This window comes from Passer domesticus, chromosome 1 (assembly GCF_036417665.1).
Source record: "Passer domesticus isolate bPasDom1 chromosome 1, bPasDom1.hap1, whole genome shotgun sequence".
Lineage (NCBI taxonomy): Eukaryota > Metazoa > Chordata > Aves > Passeriformes > Passeridae > Passer > Passer domesticus.
In genome coordinates this window covers 118132823-118154060 of record NC_087474.1, presented here as the reverse complement: position 1 = coordinate 118154060, position 21238 = coordinate 118132823, and the positions used below count along the sequence as shown (strand labels likewise).

The 21238-nt window shown below is 38.0% G+C and overlaps 1 protein-coding gene across 2 annotated transcripts in view; it reads left to right on the top strand.

Annotated features, from left to right (window-relative positions):
- Positions 1–21238, top strand: part of LOC135278502 (ras-related protein Rab-10-like) — a 32181-nt gene that overhangs the window by 7212 nt on the left and 3731 nt on the right. Inside the window, exons 3-6 of one of the 2 annotated variants that reach the window (XM_064385040.1) lie at positions 2140–2278; positions 10354–10443; positions 15305–15406; positions 15698–15907. In XM_064385040.1, coding sequence (XP_064241110.1) covers positions 2140–2278; positions 10354–10443; positions 15305–15406; positions 15698–15718 — 352 coding nt within the window. In that variant the 3' untranslated portion in view covers positions 15719–15907. Of the gene's footprint in view, positions 1–2139; positions 2279–10353; positions 10444–15304; positions 15407–15697; positions 15908–21238 lie in introns of those variants that run through there. The other variant, XM_064385032.1, reaches the window with a different exon arrangement.

Here is a 21238-nt window from a genome sequence, read left to right as displayed (position 1 = left end):
AACCAAGTGTATGGCTCCTTGTATGGCTTCCCCCATTCTCATGGCCCTCCTTTGGATACTCTCTAAGAGCTTAATGCCTTTATTATATTGTGGTGTCCAAAACTGCCCCAGCACTTGAGGTGAGGCTGCCCCAGTGCACAGCAGAGCGGGACAATCCCCTCCAGTGCCTGGCTTTTGCTGCTGTGTCTGATGCACCCCAGGACATGCTTGGCCCTCCTGGCTGCCATGGCACTGCTGGCTCATGTTCAAATTGCCAGTGACCGGGACCCCAGGTACCTTTCTGCAGCCCTGCCTTCCAGCAAGTCATTCCCCCAGTCTGTACAGAGCCAGGATTGCTCAGGTGCAGAATCTGGCACTTGCCCTTGTTAAACTTCATGCAGTTGGTGATTGCCCAGTGCTCTCATTTGTCAAGGTCTCTCTGCAGAGCCTCTCTGCTCTGCAGGTAGTCAACAGCTTCTCCCAATTTAGTATCTTTGGCAAACTTACTTGGAGTCCCTTTGAATCCTGCATCCCAGTGGTTAATGAAGATGTTGAAGAGACCTGGGCTGAGGATGGAGCCCTGCAGAACCCCACTAGTGACCAGACCCAGCCTGATGTCACCCCATTCACTGTAACCCTTTGTGCCCAACCTGTGAGCCAGCTGCTCACCCATCACTGAACGTGGTTATCCAGCTGTGTTGGACATTTGGAGAGTACTGTGAGAGACAGTACCAAAAGTTCTGCTGAAGTTCAATGAGGTCATATCTTCGGCTTTCGTAGATCAACTAGCTGGATTACCATTTTATAGAAGGAAGTCAGGTTCAACAAACAGGACTTTGGCCTGCTCTGCTGTCTGTGGCCAATGACTGTGTTGTTGTCCAGGTTTGTCTTCCAGAATAATATTTTTCATTATTTTACTGGGCACTGAAGTGAGACTGACAGGCCTGTGGTTTCCAGGGTCTTGCCCTTCTTGAAAACTGTGACAGCTTTACCCAGCTTCCAGTCAGCTGGGACCTTTCCAGACGCCCAAGACTGCTTAAAAACCAAGAGAGGCTTTGTGATTACATCAGCCAGCTTTTTGAGAATTCTCAGATGAATTCCATCAAGCCTCATGGATTTGTAGGGATCCAGCTGGAGAAGCAGATCCCACACAATTTCAGGGTCGACTAGGAGTTCATCATTCACACAGTCATGGTCCTCCAGCTCAGGGTGCTGAGACCCCCTTGGTCTGTCATCTGTGTTGTAAGACAAAGAATGCATTAAACACCTCTGCTTGTCCGTGTCCCTCTAGGTGAGGTGACCATCCTCATCCTGTAAAGAGCTGATGTTATTTCTACACTACCTTTTGCCATTCATATATTTGAAAAAACTTTTTATTGTCTCCGTTGTTTCTGTCAGCTTCAACTCCAGTGTAGCTTTGACCACACAGATTTTCTCCCTACAGTGGCCAAAAGAATCTCTATAGTCTTTCCGTGTCATCTGACTTCTCTTCCAGATTCATTTTATTTCCTATCAGGTTTCACTCATGCCAGTGATGTCATGTCTCTGGGACTGGGACCAAGCTTGGAGCTTGTCTCATTTGTTCCTCTTGCTTGGTGTAGTAGTGTAGAAACATTTCAGGTATGGTACTTTGTAGCCAGCATCTCCTGAAGCAGATTGAGGGATCCCATTTGTGTTTGTTTCCTCAAGTTTTGGCATTACATGTAAGAACCACCGTGTCCTTATATTTTATGGCTTTTTCCCAAAACCTGTCTTCCATCTAAACCAGGTTGTTGTTTGTATCACAGTTTACAAAGGGATTGTCAAAATATGGGGATGTCATCTGACATCTGATTTTTTAATCACCGGAATTATTTATATAAAGAAGGAATGGTGGGCTTGACCTTACTCTCAGGTTTCAGCCACTGTCTTGGCTTCCCTAGTATAGGGCTGTATATTCAGAATAAATTTCCAGTGTATTTCTTTTATTGCTATATCTGGCACCCAGATTTTCTGTCACCTGTGTTTTTTCTTGTTCCTTTGTGTTAGAATACATGATTTAAAATTTGGACAATACTCCTTAAAGTAAAGTAATTTTTCTTGAGGACTCTGCAGTTTGTTAATCTCTTTTTTGTTTGTTTGTTTTTTTGTATGTGTGTGATTTGTTACAATTTCCTTCAGGGATACTGCTGGCCAGGAACGGTTCCATACACTTAGTACCAGCTATTTCCGTGGTGCACAAGGCTTTGTTCTCGTATATGATATCACAAATCTGAAGAGTTTTCAAAGTATAACAATCTGGATAAATGACATATATGAGGTAAATATATCTGTCAGCATTAGATCACTAAATGAAGGTAATTAATGTGTCATTTTAAATGATTGCATGAGAGGTATTCTTGTTCCTATATGTTTCTAACCAGAATTTCTTCAATTTAACTCAGCACACAGTATGATAGTAGAATTACTGTCAGCTGAAACTGAAACATGGTTTATATTTAGGCAAGAATGTTCATGGAAGGATGTTTTCTGAAGTACTTCTAAAATATAGCTTGCAATCCCTCTTTGTGTATGCTGCGTTACGGTGCTCTTGTCACTGTTGTGGCTATGCATAGATCAGTCTGCATGAGCTCATCCTGGGATTTTAATTAGATTCCATATCAAAATTCCATATCACAGCCAGCGATTTCCCTTTCCTAATTTCATTACTTCAGTGTAGTTACCTCATCCCAAGATCAAAGGAATTAAATATCCTCTTTGTCCTTGCTGCATATTCCTGGAGGAGGATGGTTTCAAGAGGGAGGAAGTGGGGTGGGAGGCTGTTTGGTTAGCTCAGCTGCTCGTGGTGCTGCAGCCAGAAATACGTGCTTTCATGTGACATAGGAAGTGATTCAACGGCACATGGCTGCCAGACAGGGTATGTGTTCCCACTGGAGCTTGTCAGAGCCCTCTGTGCTTCACCCTGACTTTCTAATGTGGTAGAAAAACTAACACAGCAAAAGAAGTTGAGTGGTTTTTCTGCTCTATTAGTGAGTTTGGGAGACTCATAGAAAGGTCTGACACTTACTGGAGCTGCAGTAAGGTAAACAGGTAGTAGAAGGAAGGCCAGAAGAAGAATGTCTGGAAACAATGTGAAGGGATGGAGGCATGGGCATCCTTAGACAGGAGATCATTGAGTTGACTCTAACCCTGTATTTTTGGGTAGGTCTCTCTTGATGTGTTCTCTATTAGATAGAGGCAAGCTGAACTAGAATAGTTCAGTTGTAAGGGACCTTCAATGATCATCTAGTCCAGCTGCCTGACCACTGAAGCACTGACCAAAAGTTAAATGATGTTTTTAAGAGCATTGTCCAGATGCCTCTTAATTTGGCTTGGGAAATTGACCATCTCCCTGGGAAGCCTGTTCCAGTGTTTGACCTCCAGCTGAGTAAAGAAATGCTTCCCAATGTCCACTCTGAATAATCCTGGCACAACTTTGAGCCATTCCCATGTGTCCTGTCTCTTGATACCTGGGAAAAAAAGATCAGTATAGTTCTCTCTACTTTCCCTCCTGAGGAGGCTGTAGGGAGCAGTGACATTTCCCCTCAGCAGCAGCACAGCAGTTTGTAGTTAGTGTGCTTGTGGAAGTTAGTGTAAGAATACAAGCAAGGTAGTGCTCTCCATTGGTCAAAATCAAGTAAAGTTTCAGACAGGTTTTTAAATACTCTTTTTTGGATGGATGGGAAAGGGGGATTTTCATCTTGGCAAAAGGGGCTTGAAATAAAACTGTCAAATGCATTATTTTCTCTCTTCACAACTTCCGTATACAGCTGAATTAATGAATTACACATGATCATATATACAATAATAAATATGTGGGATATCTTATACCCTTAGGAAAACATTACATGCACTTTATCTCATTTTTAAAAACATTAGTCTGGTAACCTAGTAAATCATAGTTTTTGACCTTACAGCCATCTTAAAAGTCTTAGTAGTAACAGAGCCTAACTTCAGTAAGGTGTTACAAAGGAGATTTGATGACACAATATTCTTACTGGCTTGTCTGCACAAACTTTAAACTAACACATCTGTTTTCTTACTTTGTTAAGAAAAGCATGTGCCTTTTTGCTGTTGGCCAAAGAAAAGTCACAGCTAGATATACCACTGGTTGTACAGTTTCATGGTTAACAAAGATTTAGCTCAGCAAACAGTATGATAGCAGTTTTACTGTTACCTGAAACTGAAAACGTAGATTATCTGCGTATATCCGTTTCTGTCTGTCTATCTATCTAATCTATGTATCTATCTATCTATCTATCTCTCTGTATTTCAACATAAAATATTGTTCTGGCTTCACAGTGGCTCCAAAGGGGTCATATTGTCCTGTCATCTTCAATTAGCTCAACAGGGTGATTGATTCAGTGGGCTACAGTGCACAGCCATAAACATCAAGAAGGTATCAGAGCTGCATGGCTAGGGTGGAGGGAAGGATGAGACTAGCTCCTGTGGCCACCATGCAGGTTTAGATCTGATTTAGTCAATCAGGAAATGACACCTGCACAAGCCTGCTCTCTGTTTGTGACATTTTAAAAGCTTTCATCTAAATGTACATAAGATATTAATACTTAGACTGTTTAATCTTAACCCCTGAAGGTACTTCTGTTAGTTTAAAGTTTAAAAAATGGAAAAAAACTCAATCTAAAACAATTTCTAGGAATGTAAATTGCATGATTGATTGTACCAATCTCAAAACTAGCAATTAGTGTTGTAATAGAGCTAGATAGTAATAAAAAATTTAATTTAGTCCTAGTGGGATATCAATTTCTGAAGTGTCTTGGTGAAAATATATGGGGCTATTCATTGCAAAAGAAATGTTTTTAAGCAATAACTGTTAAAAGACAGGGCATTTCATGAAAATTAATTACTTCCTGGAGGTCGGTGACATTCCTTGCACTTGCTTTGGTCTGTGAATGTAAACCAGTATTTAATTCCCTACAAATGCCCAAAATCAAAGTGACTGTTGCTGCAGCACCATTTAAAATATGCAAGCATAGAAAAAATAAATAGGTTTTTAAAAGGGAAACAGGGAGAATACAGACTTCACTAAATACCAGACTAATAGGTGTAAAGCTTGCACCTGAAGAGTCAAACAGGAATTTTGGAGGCAATTCAGTTATTACATTATGCTCTCATGTTTTGGTTCTTTGCACATAAAGATTTTAAACAGCAAGTTTTTTAAAAATCTGTTCAGTGTGCTGAGCCATTTTTGCAACAGTTGAAAATAACAATCCAAGCAATTTAGTATTCTTAAAAACTCCCATTGATTTTATAAAAACTGGCCAGTCAGTGCAATTACAATCAGATTACCAGTAATGTTCTCATTATATTTCAGTTAGTTTAAGTGTGGAATACAGCAGCTTCACTATTAAAAATGAATTATTGTCCAAGGAGGTACAAGACACAAATATGCTTCCATATCTGTATTGCTGTAAAATTTGAATTCAGAACTAGAGGAAACTAAGTAACATAACTGTACTTTTTAAAAGCTTGTGAGAAAAATATACTCATGCACAGATTAATATTTTAGGACATTACTGGCAAGTCCAATATAGGCATATTGGATTTGTAATGCATTCATTAGGGGCATGATAATTGCAGGAAGATAACTTTAGAACCTGAAACCATTCTTTATTTGTAGAATTGCAGGTTATGTCCAATTTATTAAAGTGTTCTTCCTGCTGACATGGCTTTAAGCTACTGTATGCACCTGTTCTGAAAGGCTAATGCTGCTTGGCCTTTGAAAACTAAACAAATACAAGCAGCTGTGTACCAAATCATTTTGCAGAAAACATTTCTTTTCCAGAGTGTTTTGAGCAAGATTCCAACTAACACTGTCAAAAGGTTCCTCACAATACAGTGGTTCAAATGCTCAAATAGTTACCCAGAGAGTCACTTAAAGGTGGCACTTAAAACTCCATTCAACAAGGCCTTGAGCAGCCTGACCTGATTTTGAAGTTGGCCTATCTTTGATTGGAAGACTAGACCAGCTGATTTCCAGAAGTCCTTGCCAACTAAATCACTCCAATATTCATACGTGGCATCTGGGTCTCCAGAAATGGTTGACATAGATGGTAGGTCTTAATTTACTTCTAAATATCTTGTATTTGTTTTAATTGTGCTAGCCTTCTCATGTGGCCATCAAGGTGGCAATACCAGCTGCTAACAATTATCTCTGTGCTGGAAATAGTCTGCCATCACAGAATTTTCTGCATGGAGAAGATAATTTTCTTTTCTTGAGCAAGTCTTGGTGATGGTAGTTTAGTGGTTTTTAATACATTAACTTTCTATTTGTCCTACCTGAAGAACTGGCCCCTCAACCAGGAGGGATAAGAACTGTATTGTTGAGTTGCTGTCATTTCTGCATAGTGCCCTCTTTTGGTTTGGTTCCTCTGGTGCATTTGGGAGACTAGACTGCCTTTCAGCATCATCTTAAAGAAAAGCAGCACAGCAAACTTCTTTACAAGTGCAAATTAGTTTGACTTGAAACTCTTCTCAGTTTTTCTTCCTTGGGTGGGAAAGCTTGATGTCAAAAGATCAGATTGTCCCAGGTCATAGATAGGTTTGTCATTATGGCTCTGATTAGAACTTAAAATTCTTGCTTTTGTCATTTTATTAAATTGGTTTGTCTGTAGTCCTAGGTTGGCTTTGGGATAAATTGGTTTATATCTACTGCATTCTAAATTTACTGGTAAACAAATAAATTTGATCATTCATTTGTTTCCACTGAAGTCCTGGACACCAGGCATTTGTAATTGAGGTCATAAGGTGGCACTTACAAAAATATGTGGAAAGAGAACATGTTTGGCAGTCCTAATATGAACACTGCCCACGTGATGCTTTCAAAGAGACTCTGAGGACAATCTATTTCTAACAAATTGTTCTTCAGTACTACAAAGGGTAGGTTTCTAGTGTCATTGTCTAATCAGTAATAAGAAGAAGTTTCCCAGTTTTGTGGCCTTCTCCAGCTCTGCCTTCATCTTGATGTTTGACCATGTACATCTTCAAATGAAAAGCTACATTTCTTTCTCAAATACAGACTGTTTAAGAATTCCCATAGTTTTTTTATCAGCTGTGGGTTCTCAGTTTCACTCTTTGGACCTACAAACAAAATTCTGTTGCTTTTCAAACTGTAATTAATGAGTAATCAATGTCTCAGCTACACCCTGGAGATGTGGTGAAGAGACAAGGTGGTGTTCTGGAAGATGTACCCTGGGATAGGTAGCTTTATATGAGGACTCTGGGCGAGCTCATAATCATCATGGGGAGTTTGCTGCGGGGAAGGTTGGGATCATTCGTGGTAGGTCTGTGTTCACCATTTAAGAAGTGAAGGGATAGTTTCTTCCAATAGTCTGTAAGTACAGATACGATGTAGTTTTCTCATAGAAAAGATGTCTGCTACTTTTCATACTCACATGAATTCACAGCACTTCTGGAAAATAAAAACTATAGGGAAAAAAATACCTAACATTTGAAAAAAAACCCCACCCAAATCCCCAAACAAATTACATACAAAAGGGATGAGCAAAATATTTTTACTTTTGCATTTTTGATTTCTGTTAATAGACTCATAGTAAGCTGTGTATTTCCCTGGCTGGGTGGACATTAAGCAGTGGGGTGAAGGGCACGGGTGGGTGGCCCCTATCAGTAGTGTGCTACAGAAACTGTGGTACTGTGATATGAGTGTCCAGTGTTCCGAGTCCAGGATGTGGCACCGCTGAGTTTGAGGCTCTGCTGCTGCTCCCTCCCGTGGCCACTGCTCAGAGCAGCCTGGCTCCTGCTGCTGCCACATCCAGCTGCCTGAGAACCCAGTGGAAGAAAAACCCTTCTGCCAAAACCTGGTGACTCCAAGTTGTGCCAAACACTTGAAAATACTTGGTCTGTGTCAGTAAATGTTTTGACTCCATTTTTTTCAGAGAAATACAATGATGATGTTTTCCTTTTCAAATTAAAGTAGTGTAGGTATTCTTCAGGTTCAGATTATATTCATTTTCACCTTCAGTAAAATGTGAACTTCAAAATGTTAAAATGCAAAGAAAAACTGAGATAATGAACCAAAAATTGGCATTTTGAGATACCAGAGTAAAACTTTATCTGGAAAAAAAAATATTTCTGCCTTGATGAAATTGATGATTTTGAATAGTACTTTCCCATAATATGGGGGGAAAATGTTTCCTGAGTCTATGAGCTTACTCAGTGCTGACTTGCATAATAGGATTTTAACTGTAAAATAACCTTCATCTTTTTAGCTATAGATTTTGCATTTGGAAAGCTTATTCCTGAGCTATGAATAATGGAGCATGAAAATATACAGCAAGCTTTTGGAAGCACTGAAAAGCCATCTTTTTGACCAGTTGAAATCAGTGTACCCGTGCAATTTTTATGCCAGCTGAGCACATGGTCAAACTATGTCCTAGTTGTATTGACTTAATTTTTTAAGACATCATACATAATCAGTTTTCAGAATGTAAAATTGACATCATTTTGACTAACAATTTTCAGTTTTCTAAATGCATGAAACTCCAAGATACCATCTTTAAAAAAGGAGAACTATAAGTGCTTTGGTGGAGGATCCAGACAAAGTGAAAATACATTAATGCATTATATTGATATAGAAATAGTAGTTATTTGCAGAAGTAAATACTTTGTGATTGGTAGTACTATTGAATACTTGCTAAAAGGCCTGGTACCTCAGACCTTATTTAAATGTTATTATTGTTTGAAACTGCTTAGAAAGAACATTCCTACTGCAAAAACTGGTGTTGTTAATACAGAAATGAAGTTACAGAATTAATTTAGTTGGTTTGTGCATGCAGTATGCGAGTATTTCCCTCTAGATTTTAACTTCACAGTGAAGTTAAATGTCACTTGTAAAACCTTCATCAACCTTCAGTATTCTTCAAAATTAAAGGTTGATTACATAATGAGATTTAATTGTCTATTTACCCTATTTTGGGACTGATATATGTGGTTTTATGTAGAAGAGCCACTGATCTAAATGAGTGAAGCTTCAATGCATTCTGAAACAGCCAATGTTTTGGTCTATTAATCCAGGTTACAATAATTCATTATTTTAGGCCTCTATTTTGTACTATTATGTAGTTTACTTCATGTTAATAAACTGTGGGTATGAAATAAGTCTAGATGACTCTAAGAGGAGAATGGATTAAGAAAAAAAAAACTGTGTTCCTTAATATTTAATTGTGCCTACTGATGAAAACTTCAAATTGTTTTAGAGGTAGAAATAGACTAAAAATAGTGTTCTCTCATCCTTTAATGAACAGAGGTTTTTCTCTGTATGATTGTGATGGATTTTGACTTATGGCAAAGTTACAAAAGTTAAGCATTTGACAGAGATCGGAGATTTCATCAAAGTCCCTATAGAGAGATCTGCAGCCTGAGACCAGGCTTTTTGAATCATCAGGGAAGCTGTGGGAGCATGTACCTCCAGAATAAAAACCGTGGCATCAGACTGCAGTAGCTTCAGTTGTTTGTAGATTGAGAGCCTCAGCGTCTTCCATTCAAGCACCAAAAGCAGTTTTAAATATTATGGTTTGCACAATGAATGTCAGTTTTCAAATTCCACATGCTGTTGCAGAATTATTCCCTTTCCTTGTCATTATTCCAGTCACGTATAGTTACAATGACTTATCTTAAAATAACACTGATGTAAAAAACCCAGTGCATTTCACAGTCATCATGCAGGTGAGTGGATTAGAGGAACAGAGAAGGAGACAAGGTCAAAAAGGTAGATTTTTCTTCCTTTTGAAATCAATGAGGTTTTTAAATTTTACTTCATTAAAATCTATTGCCTTCTTCCTAGTATCTTGGAATAATCAGACTTTTATGTTGAGTTTGAACACTTTGAAAGTAATTTTACTGTCTCTGTGCAAAAGTGAAGTACAGAGAGGTGCTCTTTCAGGTGCAGCAAATTTCTTTCCTTTTACTTGTGAGTGCTGGATGTAGAGCAGAGTCATATGCTAATCCATGAATCTATTACTTTTAGTAGGCCAGTGTCTGTGAATTCAGGACATTTCCAGTCACTTTAAAGCCTCAAGCTGGAGCATTCATCAGAAGATGGTGCCCATGCACCATATACTTTATACCTTACAAAAGAGGTTGGAAATTATACATGGCACTTCCAAGTAGCTTTTTTTCTGCTCTTTGCATTCTTGCTGTTTTCCTCCAAATCCCAGTAGCTGGTGGAAAATATTTGCACAGATGAAGGTCATGAGACAATTTAGCCTTTACTTTTAAGGAAATGGAGTGCTGAAGGTTAATGAGAGCTGAAGGTGAAGGGCTTTTGTTGTTTGCCTTTTTCTTACTTGATATTTATTAATGCTGGTTCTCTTTTAGAAAGCAGGTGATGAAGTGGACGTAATACTGTTGGGCAACAAGTGTGATAAGGAGTCAGAACGGGTAGTTCCAAAACAGAAAGGAGAAAAGGTATCTTTAGTACTTTCTTTGGGTCCTCCTGAGTTTCTTAGAATGTGATTGAGCTGTTAAACTGGAAATGGTAAAAAGCTCCTGAATTCCAAAAATCCTGTTAGGACTTGGCTCTAGAAGAACAGTTGTGAAGTTCTAGAGTGCTAGAAAGACATTAAGTAATCCCTTGCTGATCTCTTCACAATGCCAATTTTTCTTTTAAAGGCTAAAATATACTTTAAAAGTTTTAGGTGTTAAACCAGAAATCTTATACAGACTGCATTTTCAGAGTACTGTTGTATTGTAGAATATTAAAATGAAATACATTCTGCATAATTTTTCTAATACCACCCAGTGGTATTTTCTAATACCCAGTGGTATTTTTGCTACAGTCTGACTACAGAGAACTATTCTGGCAGCCTGTGCAAAGTGATTTGCATTGTCTCTTGAATAGCCTTAAATAAGACTGGACAAATACTGAACATCCAACTCCCCAAAACTGTCTATGTCATGTATAGTTGACTCTACTGCAGTAGAGTTTCTAGCTGCTGATCATGGGTGGCGGAAGAACTTACTGAGTGGGGAGTGCTATTCTAAAGGGAATGGCAAAAAGTGTCTCACTGAGAGCCAGTGAGGAAATTTAGAAGCCATGCTATGGTAGAAGAAATTGGGATAATTATTAAATATTGCAGGACAGTGTGTCCTATATGCCAGCAAATTTTGCTACTGCAAACTGTATGCATCTGTTCTCTGGAACTTGGAATTAGCCCTCCTGTTATGCTTTCAGGCATGGTGAGTCAAGCAGGATGCCTCATGTTTAAAGAAAAACACACTGATAGCTTCTTGCCAATTGTATAATCCCAGATCAGGAAACTCTAAAAAAATAACATCACCTTTTGGACAGCATTACACTCCTGAGAGTTCATAGTTCACATGCAAGATGCCTTCAGTGTTAATGTACCATATATGTGTACAAGGAGAAAGGTTGCTGAAAAATACATGCAGTCTCACACAAAGGATGCACTGTCAGAAACCTAGAGAGTCACTGGATGCATGTGCACCAGAGGGCAGTAGTAGGGTTTTGCTTAGTGTATTAACCATGACATTTTTTGACTTCTGGGTTCTTAACCATGCAACCAAAATTCCTCTTAATGTACTATATTTTTTTTCAGAAAGAAATCATTATCCCAGTGAGTCTGCTTTCTAGATTTCGTCTGTCTTTTGAGTGAAGGCAACTCTTCTGTTATACTATTTCTTCTTTTAATATGATTTCCAAGTGCTAAAGGATCTGATTGAATGTGCTGGGGAAAGATTATGTTAGCAAAGAGAGAGAGAGACAGTAATTGTCCTCTCACTCTAAAGAAGAAAATATCCTAATTAAGAGGGGAAAACAGTTTGATTCTAACATTGACAAATAATAATTTGTAGTTACATATTTTGTATTACCCTGATAAAATGAGCTTTAAGTGTTGTTCTGTTCAGTTCTTGCACAGAAGAACTCCAAGTTCCCTGGGAATCTCATCATGTATATTGTTGTTTCTGTAAAAACCTGTTATAACTGAGTGGCTGTCATGTATAATTTCATTTCAGTTTAATGCTGAGAAATTTTTTGTTGTTTCTTTTTGTACAAAATCATGTAATAATTTATTTTGTACAAATGTATGTAATTGTGATCACTCAGAAATTGAGATATTTAATTTTAAACACTATGAAGTATAATTTTCTTGTATTAATTGTTTCTTATTCACTTAGATAACAGTTCTAACTCAACCTTCTTGGGCTTCTCTGTTCACCTCCCAATATGATTATCTTTTTAATTGAAAGATAAAAATGCTGAAGGTTATATGAATTGGTAGAATGTGGCTGATTTTCTCCTATGCAATCTTTCTTAACAGGAGAAGCCAAGTAAAATCTTCTTCCTTTTTTTTTTTTTTTTTGCTTTTGCTGTCTTCATAGCTGAAGCTGATTTATAGTTTCAAAGCTGATTTTTCACACGTAATAGAACTCTGCACAGTTTTGGAATATTTCAGACATATCTCTCTGATTCAGCACTAAGAAATCATACCAGCACTTTGCTAGGAAGTAGTATTAGCATTACTTATTTTATTGTTGTTGGTAAGATACAAGCTTATTTCACACAAGCTCTCCAAATTGTTATCACGGATATTATAAAATATCATTTCTCAGTAGCATAATTCCCACAGGTGTGTAAATGTATTTAGGTATTTTATTTGTGGATCTATTCAAGATGCTCCCAAAGGAAAAAAAGAAAAAGTAGTTATTTGAATACGCTTTTCTATTGTCTTTTGGAGAGGGGGTAGCCAAATACATGTTCATACTTTCAACTGCTTTACCACTGGACCAGTGGGGGTTTTTGCACTGAGCTACGTTTTTGGAGGACTTGCTTGCCACAGAGTTTAGTAGTATGCAGGGTAAAGTTTAAAAATACATACATTAATCTTCTGTGACCAATATTATGCACATATAGAGAGAATGGGGGTGCATTGATAAATGTAGTGGGCAATGTAGTAACATGATACAGAGAAGGCTCAAGTATTCAAGGCTTTTTTGATTTGATTTGATTTTTCTTTTTTTTTGGTCTTCACAAATGGAGCTTGCTCCCACATCTCTGCAGGTCCCTGCTTGGTTTGGGAAGGAGCAGGTCAGCCAGCAGTGGGAAAGCTTTGGATTAGAAATTCCTTAGGAAAGTTGGATGTGCCCATAGACATGATGAAGTTCTCCCAGTTGTGCTGAAAGAGCTGATCATTGTGATTTGAGCCACTGTCAATCAACTCTGAAAAATCATGGTGGTTGGAAGAGATTCTCCCTTTTAATGCCATGATGTGTCTTTTAAAAAAGGCAAGGAAGAAGGTTGAGGGAACTATAGGCAGTCAGCCTTGCCTCAGTCTCATTGTTCGGCAGCTTCATTGGTGATTTGGCTGATGATAGAAGGAGATTTGCATGCGACATGAAATTTAGGGGTGTGACTGGCACACCACATGGGAGGACACCAATTCTGTGGGACCTTGATAAACTTGGGAACTGGGCCAGGGGAAACATCGTGAAGTTCATGAAGTGTAAAGATTTGCACCTGTGGTAGAATAATCCAAGGCATGAGTCACTGCCCTGCCACAAAAGACTCATGAGTTACAATGAACACCCGCTTGAATATAAGTCAGCGGTGTTCCCTCATGGCTTTAAAGGTGTTGGGCTGCCTTAGAAGGATAATGGATGGTGGATCTGGGGAAATTATTACCCCCTTACTTAGTGCTGACAAGGCCACATGGAATAATTTGTCCAGCTTTGGCTCTCCCATTTCAAGAAGGGTGTTGAGAAACTGGTTGAGTGCTGGTCCAGCAGACAGCTATAAAGGTGAATGGGATCTAGTACTGGTATTCCATGAGAAGAGGGAGTTGGGTAAAGTGCAAGCTAAGGAGCAGTTAATGCTCTACAGCAACTGAAGTGGCATTAAAGGAAAGACAGAAATAGACTCTCTTCAGTAGAGACAGACAATAAACAGATGGGTGGCAGACGCAAATCTTGTCCTGGGAGGTTCAGGTTGGAGTTGAGGAGAGCCAGTTGCACTAGAACATTGATGTAGCCATGGGAGAGGGTCCCATAAAGGCTACAGAATCTCTATCACTGGTGGATTTCAAGACTTCTGTAAGCAAAGCCACTGCTGACCCAGTATTGCGTGGGCAGTAGCCTCATTTCAAGTGGGGTTGTCTTTCAAAAATATTTCTGCAATTCCACGATTAAAAGGGTTGGTTTGTGTTCATCAAAGTTTGTACATAGGTAACTTCTAGGAACATGTTACATGATACAAGGAAGAAAAAGGGCATTTAATAGTAGCTTCTGTGTACTTTATAATCAGCGAGACAGTAGTTCTCTGCACTTTATTAGCCCAGTATTCTTTTATTGCTTGTCTTTTTCTTTATGAACCCTTATGCATCATTGTTTTGTACTGGCAATAGTTGAATGATCTTAACTTTGTGTAACAAGTTGCTGCAGTACCAAAAACAGTTCACGGCAGTCCACTGAGTTTCAGAACGCCTTATGAAGTGGTCTCTGGCTAATGAATCAGTTAGATCTCATCTTTATTTTCAGAACTACAATTTCTTGTAGCACTTTGGAAAGGAAACCATTTTGCTTACTTTGTTGGGTTTTTTTTTACCTCTAGTGTAATCTTTATTATATTTTGACTAAAACTCTGAAGTCTGAATATTGTGTATATATATTATGTTGGGGTTTTTTAATTCATGCCAACATAACTCAAAGCTGTCTGTAATGGAAATACACTGGAAATAAGACAACAGGAGTAAATTAAAGAAAATCAACCAATGTAAAGTCTATGCTGCACATCTAAGTATTTTCTCTCTTTGCCTTTTACCATAATATCATTTTACATACATATGTTTTCTTTGCTTGCATGTTATCTCTGTGCTTCTCTCTGTCTAACATAAAGGAACATCTCTTTTTTATATTTCATCCTGCTACTTTTCTTTAACAGTTCTTGTCATATTTTTGTCTGCAGCCACTCCATTAGTTTCCTCTAAATAATTGCTTAGGAGACAGTTCATTTTCCAAATAAATCAAAACACTGAGAACAGACCCACTGGATTTTATTCTTGTTATTTGCAAGTAAAGATTGGTTAAAAAAGCTGTTTTGAAAACAGACAAATTTAAGAAGAATGTTTTGAAAGGTACCTGAAATTTATAAACTGAGGATGAATATAAAGTACTTTACTGAGCAGTCATGTACTTAATTAGTGTTTTTGTAGTGTGTTAGCAGTCAGAACACCTTCATATTGCTTGCTACTAGTATTAGGAACCGGTTTTTACATGAAGAGTGTTCATCCCATTTCCTACATTTGTTTTTCAGCTTGCTTGGGAATACGGAATGCCATTTTTTGAGACCAGTGCTAAAGAAAACGTGAACATTGAGCATGCATTCTCAGTCTTGACTAAGGAAATCCTGGAAAAGGTAGGGTTCTTTTCCAAGGAGAAAGAAAATGGGAGATTTTTCTTGACAGATTGGGTAAACAAGGTTGTAACTACAGAATAGTTTAAGCAAAACATAGCTGATGCTATTTTTGCATTATGGAGTCAGGATTTTGGGGGGATCCTGTAGCTGAGGCATACAAAGGAGTGGGTGAGAAGAATTGTGGGAGAAGAGAAAAACAGAAGAGGTGAGCAAGTACAATGCAGTTCAGAGAGAAAGTGGAAATTCAGGAAGACTGCATTTGTGGATTTATTTCTCATACTTTCCTTTAAGGGAGTGGTTAACAGCTCCTGAGTAGCTCCACTTCTGTGCCAGGAAGATTCCTTTCTCCTCTGGGTTTCTGCAGAGTGTGCATACAGTGAAGATTCTGCATGATGATGGAATCAGTGGAGCTTTTATGTTCAGCAATCAAATGTTTTATCCAAGGTTCATAGCTGTTTGTTTGGTTGATTTACACTAGTGCTTTTGAAGTTACCAGGGCCTAAAGATTTTAGTTAATTAGTGGTAGAATCAATATTGTATCTCTCAGAATCAGCATCTCTCTAACTTCAGTGTGTTGGCTTAAAGGTCCTTACTCTTCAAAGTTGCAATTCTTTTGTAGGACTGAATTATTGTTCATTAGCTCTGAAAATGTTTTGCATTGCAATTTATTTTTAGGCAGCAGAATATTATTTTAGACTTTAATAGATGTTCTTCATGCAATGTATTATCACTGCCATTCATCACCAATATTAGTTATACAAAACTAACCTTCCACTCCAAATACTCTTCAAGTCATAATAAAGATAAATGAGCAAAATTACTGACAAAGTCACAAGTAGCAGTGTTTTGATTAAGTAGCCATAGGGGATGGTCAGAATAACAGCTCAGGGTTGGACTGCTTCTAAATTGGGGTCCTGTCATACTACATAGTAACACAAGTTGTAGTTGGTAATTTTGGGAGAGGAAAAAAAAAAGGCAAAAAAATAATTTCGTTACTTTGACATGAAAGTGAAGCTCAGCAACTGAACAGTCAAATGTTGTTTAGAACAGGAGGATAATGGCAGGCCCTTGAGTTACTGAGCTTGTTGGAAAAAAGTCTCAAGTAAAATAACTGATTTTGTTGTAAATGAAAAAGGCATTGTCTACTGTAAATAGAGAATATATTGTCAGTATGAAACATGAAAACTACAAAACAATAGCTATGATAATAACTGCTGCAAAGACAAATATGTGTGAAGTGAGCATTTCTGCAGAATGTTTGGATGATATCTAAGAAAATTCTCTGAACGTGCAGAAATGATGTTTTCGTATTTTTCACATTAAGATTGCCAACACTTACTTTACGGTAAGTGAAACTTCAGTATTCCTACTCACCTTCATGAAAATTCATGGGGTTTGTAGTGTGGACATGGCAAAAAAATTCAAACCACGTTGAACATGTTACACTGCTGCTTGGTTTTAATTAGAACTGCTTTGAACAGTTGTATGCTCTGCATGTATGTGTGTTTGGAAAATGTGCCCATGAGAATTTGTCATATTTGTCTGTAGTAACATTTCACCTTAGCTAAAAATATTTGGAATCCTGATGAGGCATCATGTGCCATTACTTTGGTGTGTAATTTGCCATTTTTAGTAAAATGCATTTGTTGATTTAAACAAGAACCCCTTTAGCCCGATTGGTTTTACCACTGGCCTGATAAAGAGTTTGCTAGGAAAAAAAAAATCTACCATACAGTTTCATCATGGTTTTCAGGTTCGACAAAATAATTTGCCTGTTCACAAAACTGTGAAATCTGAATGTACTACTTGAATTTTAACTTCCTCCAACTGATGAAATTTTGGAGAATGGAAAATGCAGTAGGAAGTGTGACTAGTAGCTGTGAAAAATGACATGATAGATGCCAGTCTGAGATAATTTCAGTCATACATCCATTTGGTAGTGGTGAAATACGTATTTGCTGATTGTAAAAAGGAGATACAGCTTTGCATAGTGTTTTGGCCCAAGGCACCTATGCCTGGAGATATCAGGCCTCCCTGCCCTCTGCAATGGACCATCTGTCCCAGACTGATGAGATGCTTCAGTGGAAGCACATCATTGCTTTCCCAGTCCCACAGAAGAAAGGAACTCCCCAGGACAGTCTATTATGGCCACGCTTTTGAGAAGGGCGTGAAGCTTACTCAGAGATAAGATAAATAAGCAGGGTAGGCTGGCAGGCAGTAGTCCATCCTCAGATGCATTGCAGTAGACTGTATTAATCTGAGGAAATCTAGGACTTTTTATGTACATTCTTGCTTGCCATCTACTGTGGACATGTCCTTAGTAACTTCATTTACACAAAGCGCTCCTGTAGGTGGGGAAGATTGATGTCCAGAGTTATAGAGCTCACACAGAAGTACTAAACTTCTTGATTATTTCAAAAATTAGAGCAGGTTGTGGTTCAGTGGTGGGTTGGGGGGAAAAACATATTAAAAAGTTTCATATTAAAGACATTTAAACAATGCAAAACAAAAAAGCACAAGTGTTTCAGTGTATTGTCACTATTTTGTACTGTGGTTTCCCATCTCTTTTTGCAGTCTTGTAGTTGGCTTAAGGGAGAGAGAACACTTCTGTGTCCCAGTCATCTGGATAACTAAAGTACTGCTTGACCTTTCAGATACTTTTCATCTCAGCCATTCTATGCTGGGTCTTGCTCCTGCAGCTCTAATTTACATGCGTAGTCTTATTAAAAGCATCAGATGTTTTTTTTGAGATGTTTTTTTGCTTACATTGGTAATACCTAAGGAGTCATGCCATATTTCTGGGAACTCACAATTTTCAAACCAATCAGCTAATAATAACTGAATGCACAGGAGTTTTAACTTCCTCTGACTGACGAGTTTTTGGAGAAGGGCAATCATAACCAATATGATTATATTTGAAAGGCTGCAGTGAAATAAATGTTAATGACATAGATTATTCCAGGAGTTTGCTTAGACATGTTGACAAATAACAGTATTTTATTTATACACAAGTCTCATGAATATCAGATATGCCTAAACCTGTTCATTAATAGATGACAGCTGTTCTTTGACAATGCTTCTGGTTGCCAGTGAACTATTTGGACTTGTGAGTCAGTCCTCTAAAAACAACCAAAACCAAAAAAATACCACCCAGAATGCAGTTAGCATTTGCTCTTTTGTGGTCTTTGGTTTCATGCCTGGCAAGCAGTAGTGTTCTCAAGTAGGTTTTCAAAAAAATATTACAAGCCTTTGTATATGTCCTTTTGGGTGTGATTGTTGGTATTTTTCTAAACTAGGTTCGGGAGAGAACGCCATTAAAAAAAAACAAAAAGAAGAATGAAGTTATCACCTTTTTCTGAAAACTGCAATAAAACTAACAAAAACTTATATTCTGTCTACCTCCCAAGAGTGATTGACTACTAAGACTATTTAAATCATATTAAATAAACATATATCTCCTGACTAGAGAGCATTGAAAATCCATTTAAGACCTTGCCCTGTGCTGTTGAGAGTAACATTTAATGTTTAACAGCTGGATGTCATTTGAGATGAACATTCAGAAGTAGCAGGCCTCAATTTTGCCCTTCCTTCATTTTTTTACACTTTCCTATGGCAACAATATTGTTGAGATTATGCTGTGTTTTTTATTCCTTTACTCTTAAAGTACCTTTGGAACTTGTTAGCTGATTTTAAACAAATTTGACTGATCAAACTGAAAGATAATTAAGTTCCTGAGTAGTTCCTTGAAAATAAGGTGAGAGGCAGAGTACTCTGAAGAAGGAAAGTCTCCAGCATTAGTTCATAGAATATTTCGGTCTCTCACTACACAGAGAGACTGAAAAATTCTTCGACCAGATACTCCAGCTGGAGCTTGCATCACAGATACCAAATTTAATTCACTTCAAGACCTAAATCCATAGGAAATCGGATTTCATTATTTCTGAGGTTCATGGAATTGTTAGTTTGTCTAAAGTTGCCTGTGTCTCCAGCAGTGCATACTCAGTGTTTCTTTATTACCCTTAGTCATGCATGGAGCCCCAGGCTTTATTTGCCCTTTATTTATCTTGTACTGACCACAGAATAATAATTCCTTCAAGAGCTTTTTCATAATGCTTGTACTGCTGTACTTTAGATCCATTGTAGATTTTTATCTCCTAAACTTTCTTAGTAACATTAGGTATATTCAGCATTGCACATGTGGGAACAGAGGTACAGAGATTAAAGCAAAGAGGATAAATGGTACCAACTCACTTAGTTCTGGTGCAATGTAAGGCAAAATTTAACTACGCTATCTTATTTAATTTTTTGGCCAGATATTGAATGAGCCAGATATTTTTCTGGAAACAGCAGCATATAATTAGGTCATGTAAATCAAAACTTAATCACATCATCTGTGTATAGGGGATGAGACTCATCTTAGCATGCAATCATAGCCAGCTAAAATTTGCATGACTGGTCTGGTTGTCTGGAATAATTTCTATTCAATGGAAGAAGATGAGTCTTTAGGATAAAATTGTGTTTTGGAGGTGCCTTTCTCCCTCCATTGATTATGGAGGCCTCCATATCTCAGCCTAAGATTCAAATTTCGTATGATTCAAATTAAATAAATTCAAGTCCAGGAGAAAAAAAAGAAAGTTACAGATGTGGCTTACTTCTGGCATTTGCTTCTACAGGATATTGACTTTGAAGATATTATTGCTCTCTTAAATAGAGTTTTTATGATGCAACTATATTAAACATGACCTAGATGATCTGTAGGGTTGAGGAACCTCACAGGAGATCCCCACTTGTCTTCTCAAGTTTGTGAATAACTAATTGCAGGACAACATTGTTACAGTCTACTTGGTAGTAACAGGAGAGGGAGATAGAGCCCCACGCTTTGCCAGTGGGTTAAATGTTTCAGACATGGTGGAATAGCAGGCTTTGGGAGCAAGACCTTCATCAACATTTCTTGAGGAATGCAGTCAGCAGTTATATCATGCTTTGCCAGACCTTGTATCCTCCTTTCCTGCTCCTGTACCTGTTCCCACAGTGATTGTCTTCCCTGCTAATATATCCCTAGCCCTTGCTTTATACTGCTTGTGCCACGTCCAGCCCATTGTGATTGTGAGACTACTCTCTTGCATGTTGAACAGGTAATTTGAATTCCAGAATATGGGGAAAATACATAAAAAGTGTCAGGACGATTAATAACTGAGCTCTCTCTAATGGCAGGTCAGGCACTAAAGTCACGTGGGACTTAATTTCATGAAGTTCTCTGCCAGTCTTTGTCAACTATCACTGTTAAATATAAACAAAATGATTGCAGTAATTAAGTAGGATCATTTTTTAATAAGAGTAAAAATCCTCACATTTAAAGAAGTTATAAGTAATGGTAACCTTAGTTCCAGTCTCTTCTGTTTGTTTCTCCAAAGCTTCTAATTTTTCAGCAAGCACTCCAGGTCCAACTTTGATTGGGAACATGATATGGATAAAGCAAAATCCTGTCACTCTTTCAAACTCACAATGAGCCCCACCTTCAAAATAACTTAACCAGTACCAAAATACCAAAAACTGGTGCTAGAGAAGGTGGATCCACCATTAACCTGAGTAGGTTTTCAGCAAGGAATGGGCAGCTGAGCTTAATGAAGATTTATATATTTACTCCATTAGAAACCATTCAGAGAGGTTGTTGGGCTTTTTTTCATTACATTTTCCTTTGTATTCTGCCCTAGCTTTCATGCCTTGATTAAAAAAAAAAAAAAGATAACTGAGCCATCTCATCACAATTCCTCTGTCTAGGTATCTGTCACATGCCAGTGATACAATTTCTGCTTAGAAGTGGGAAGGAGA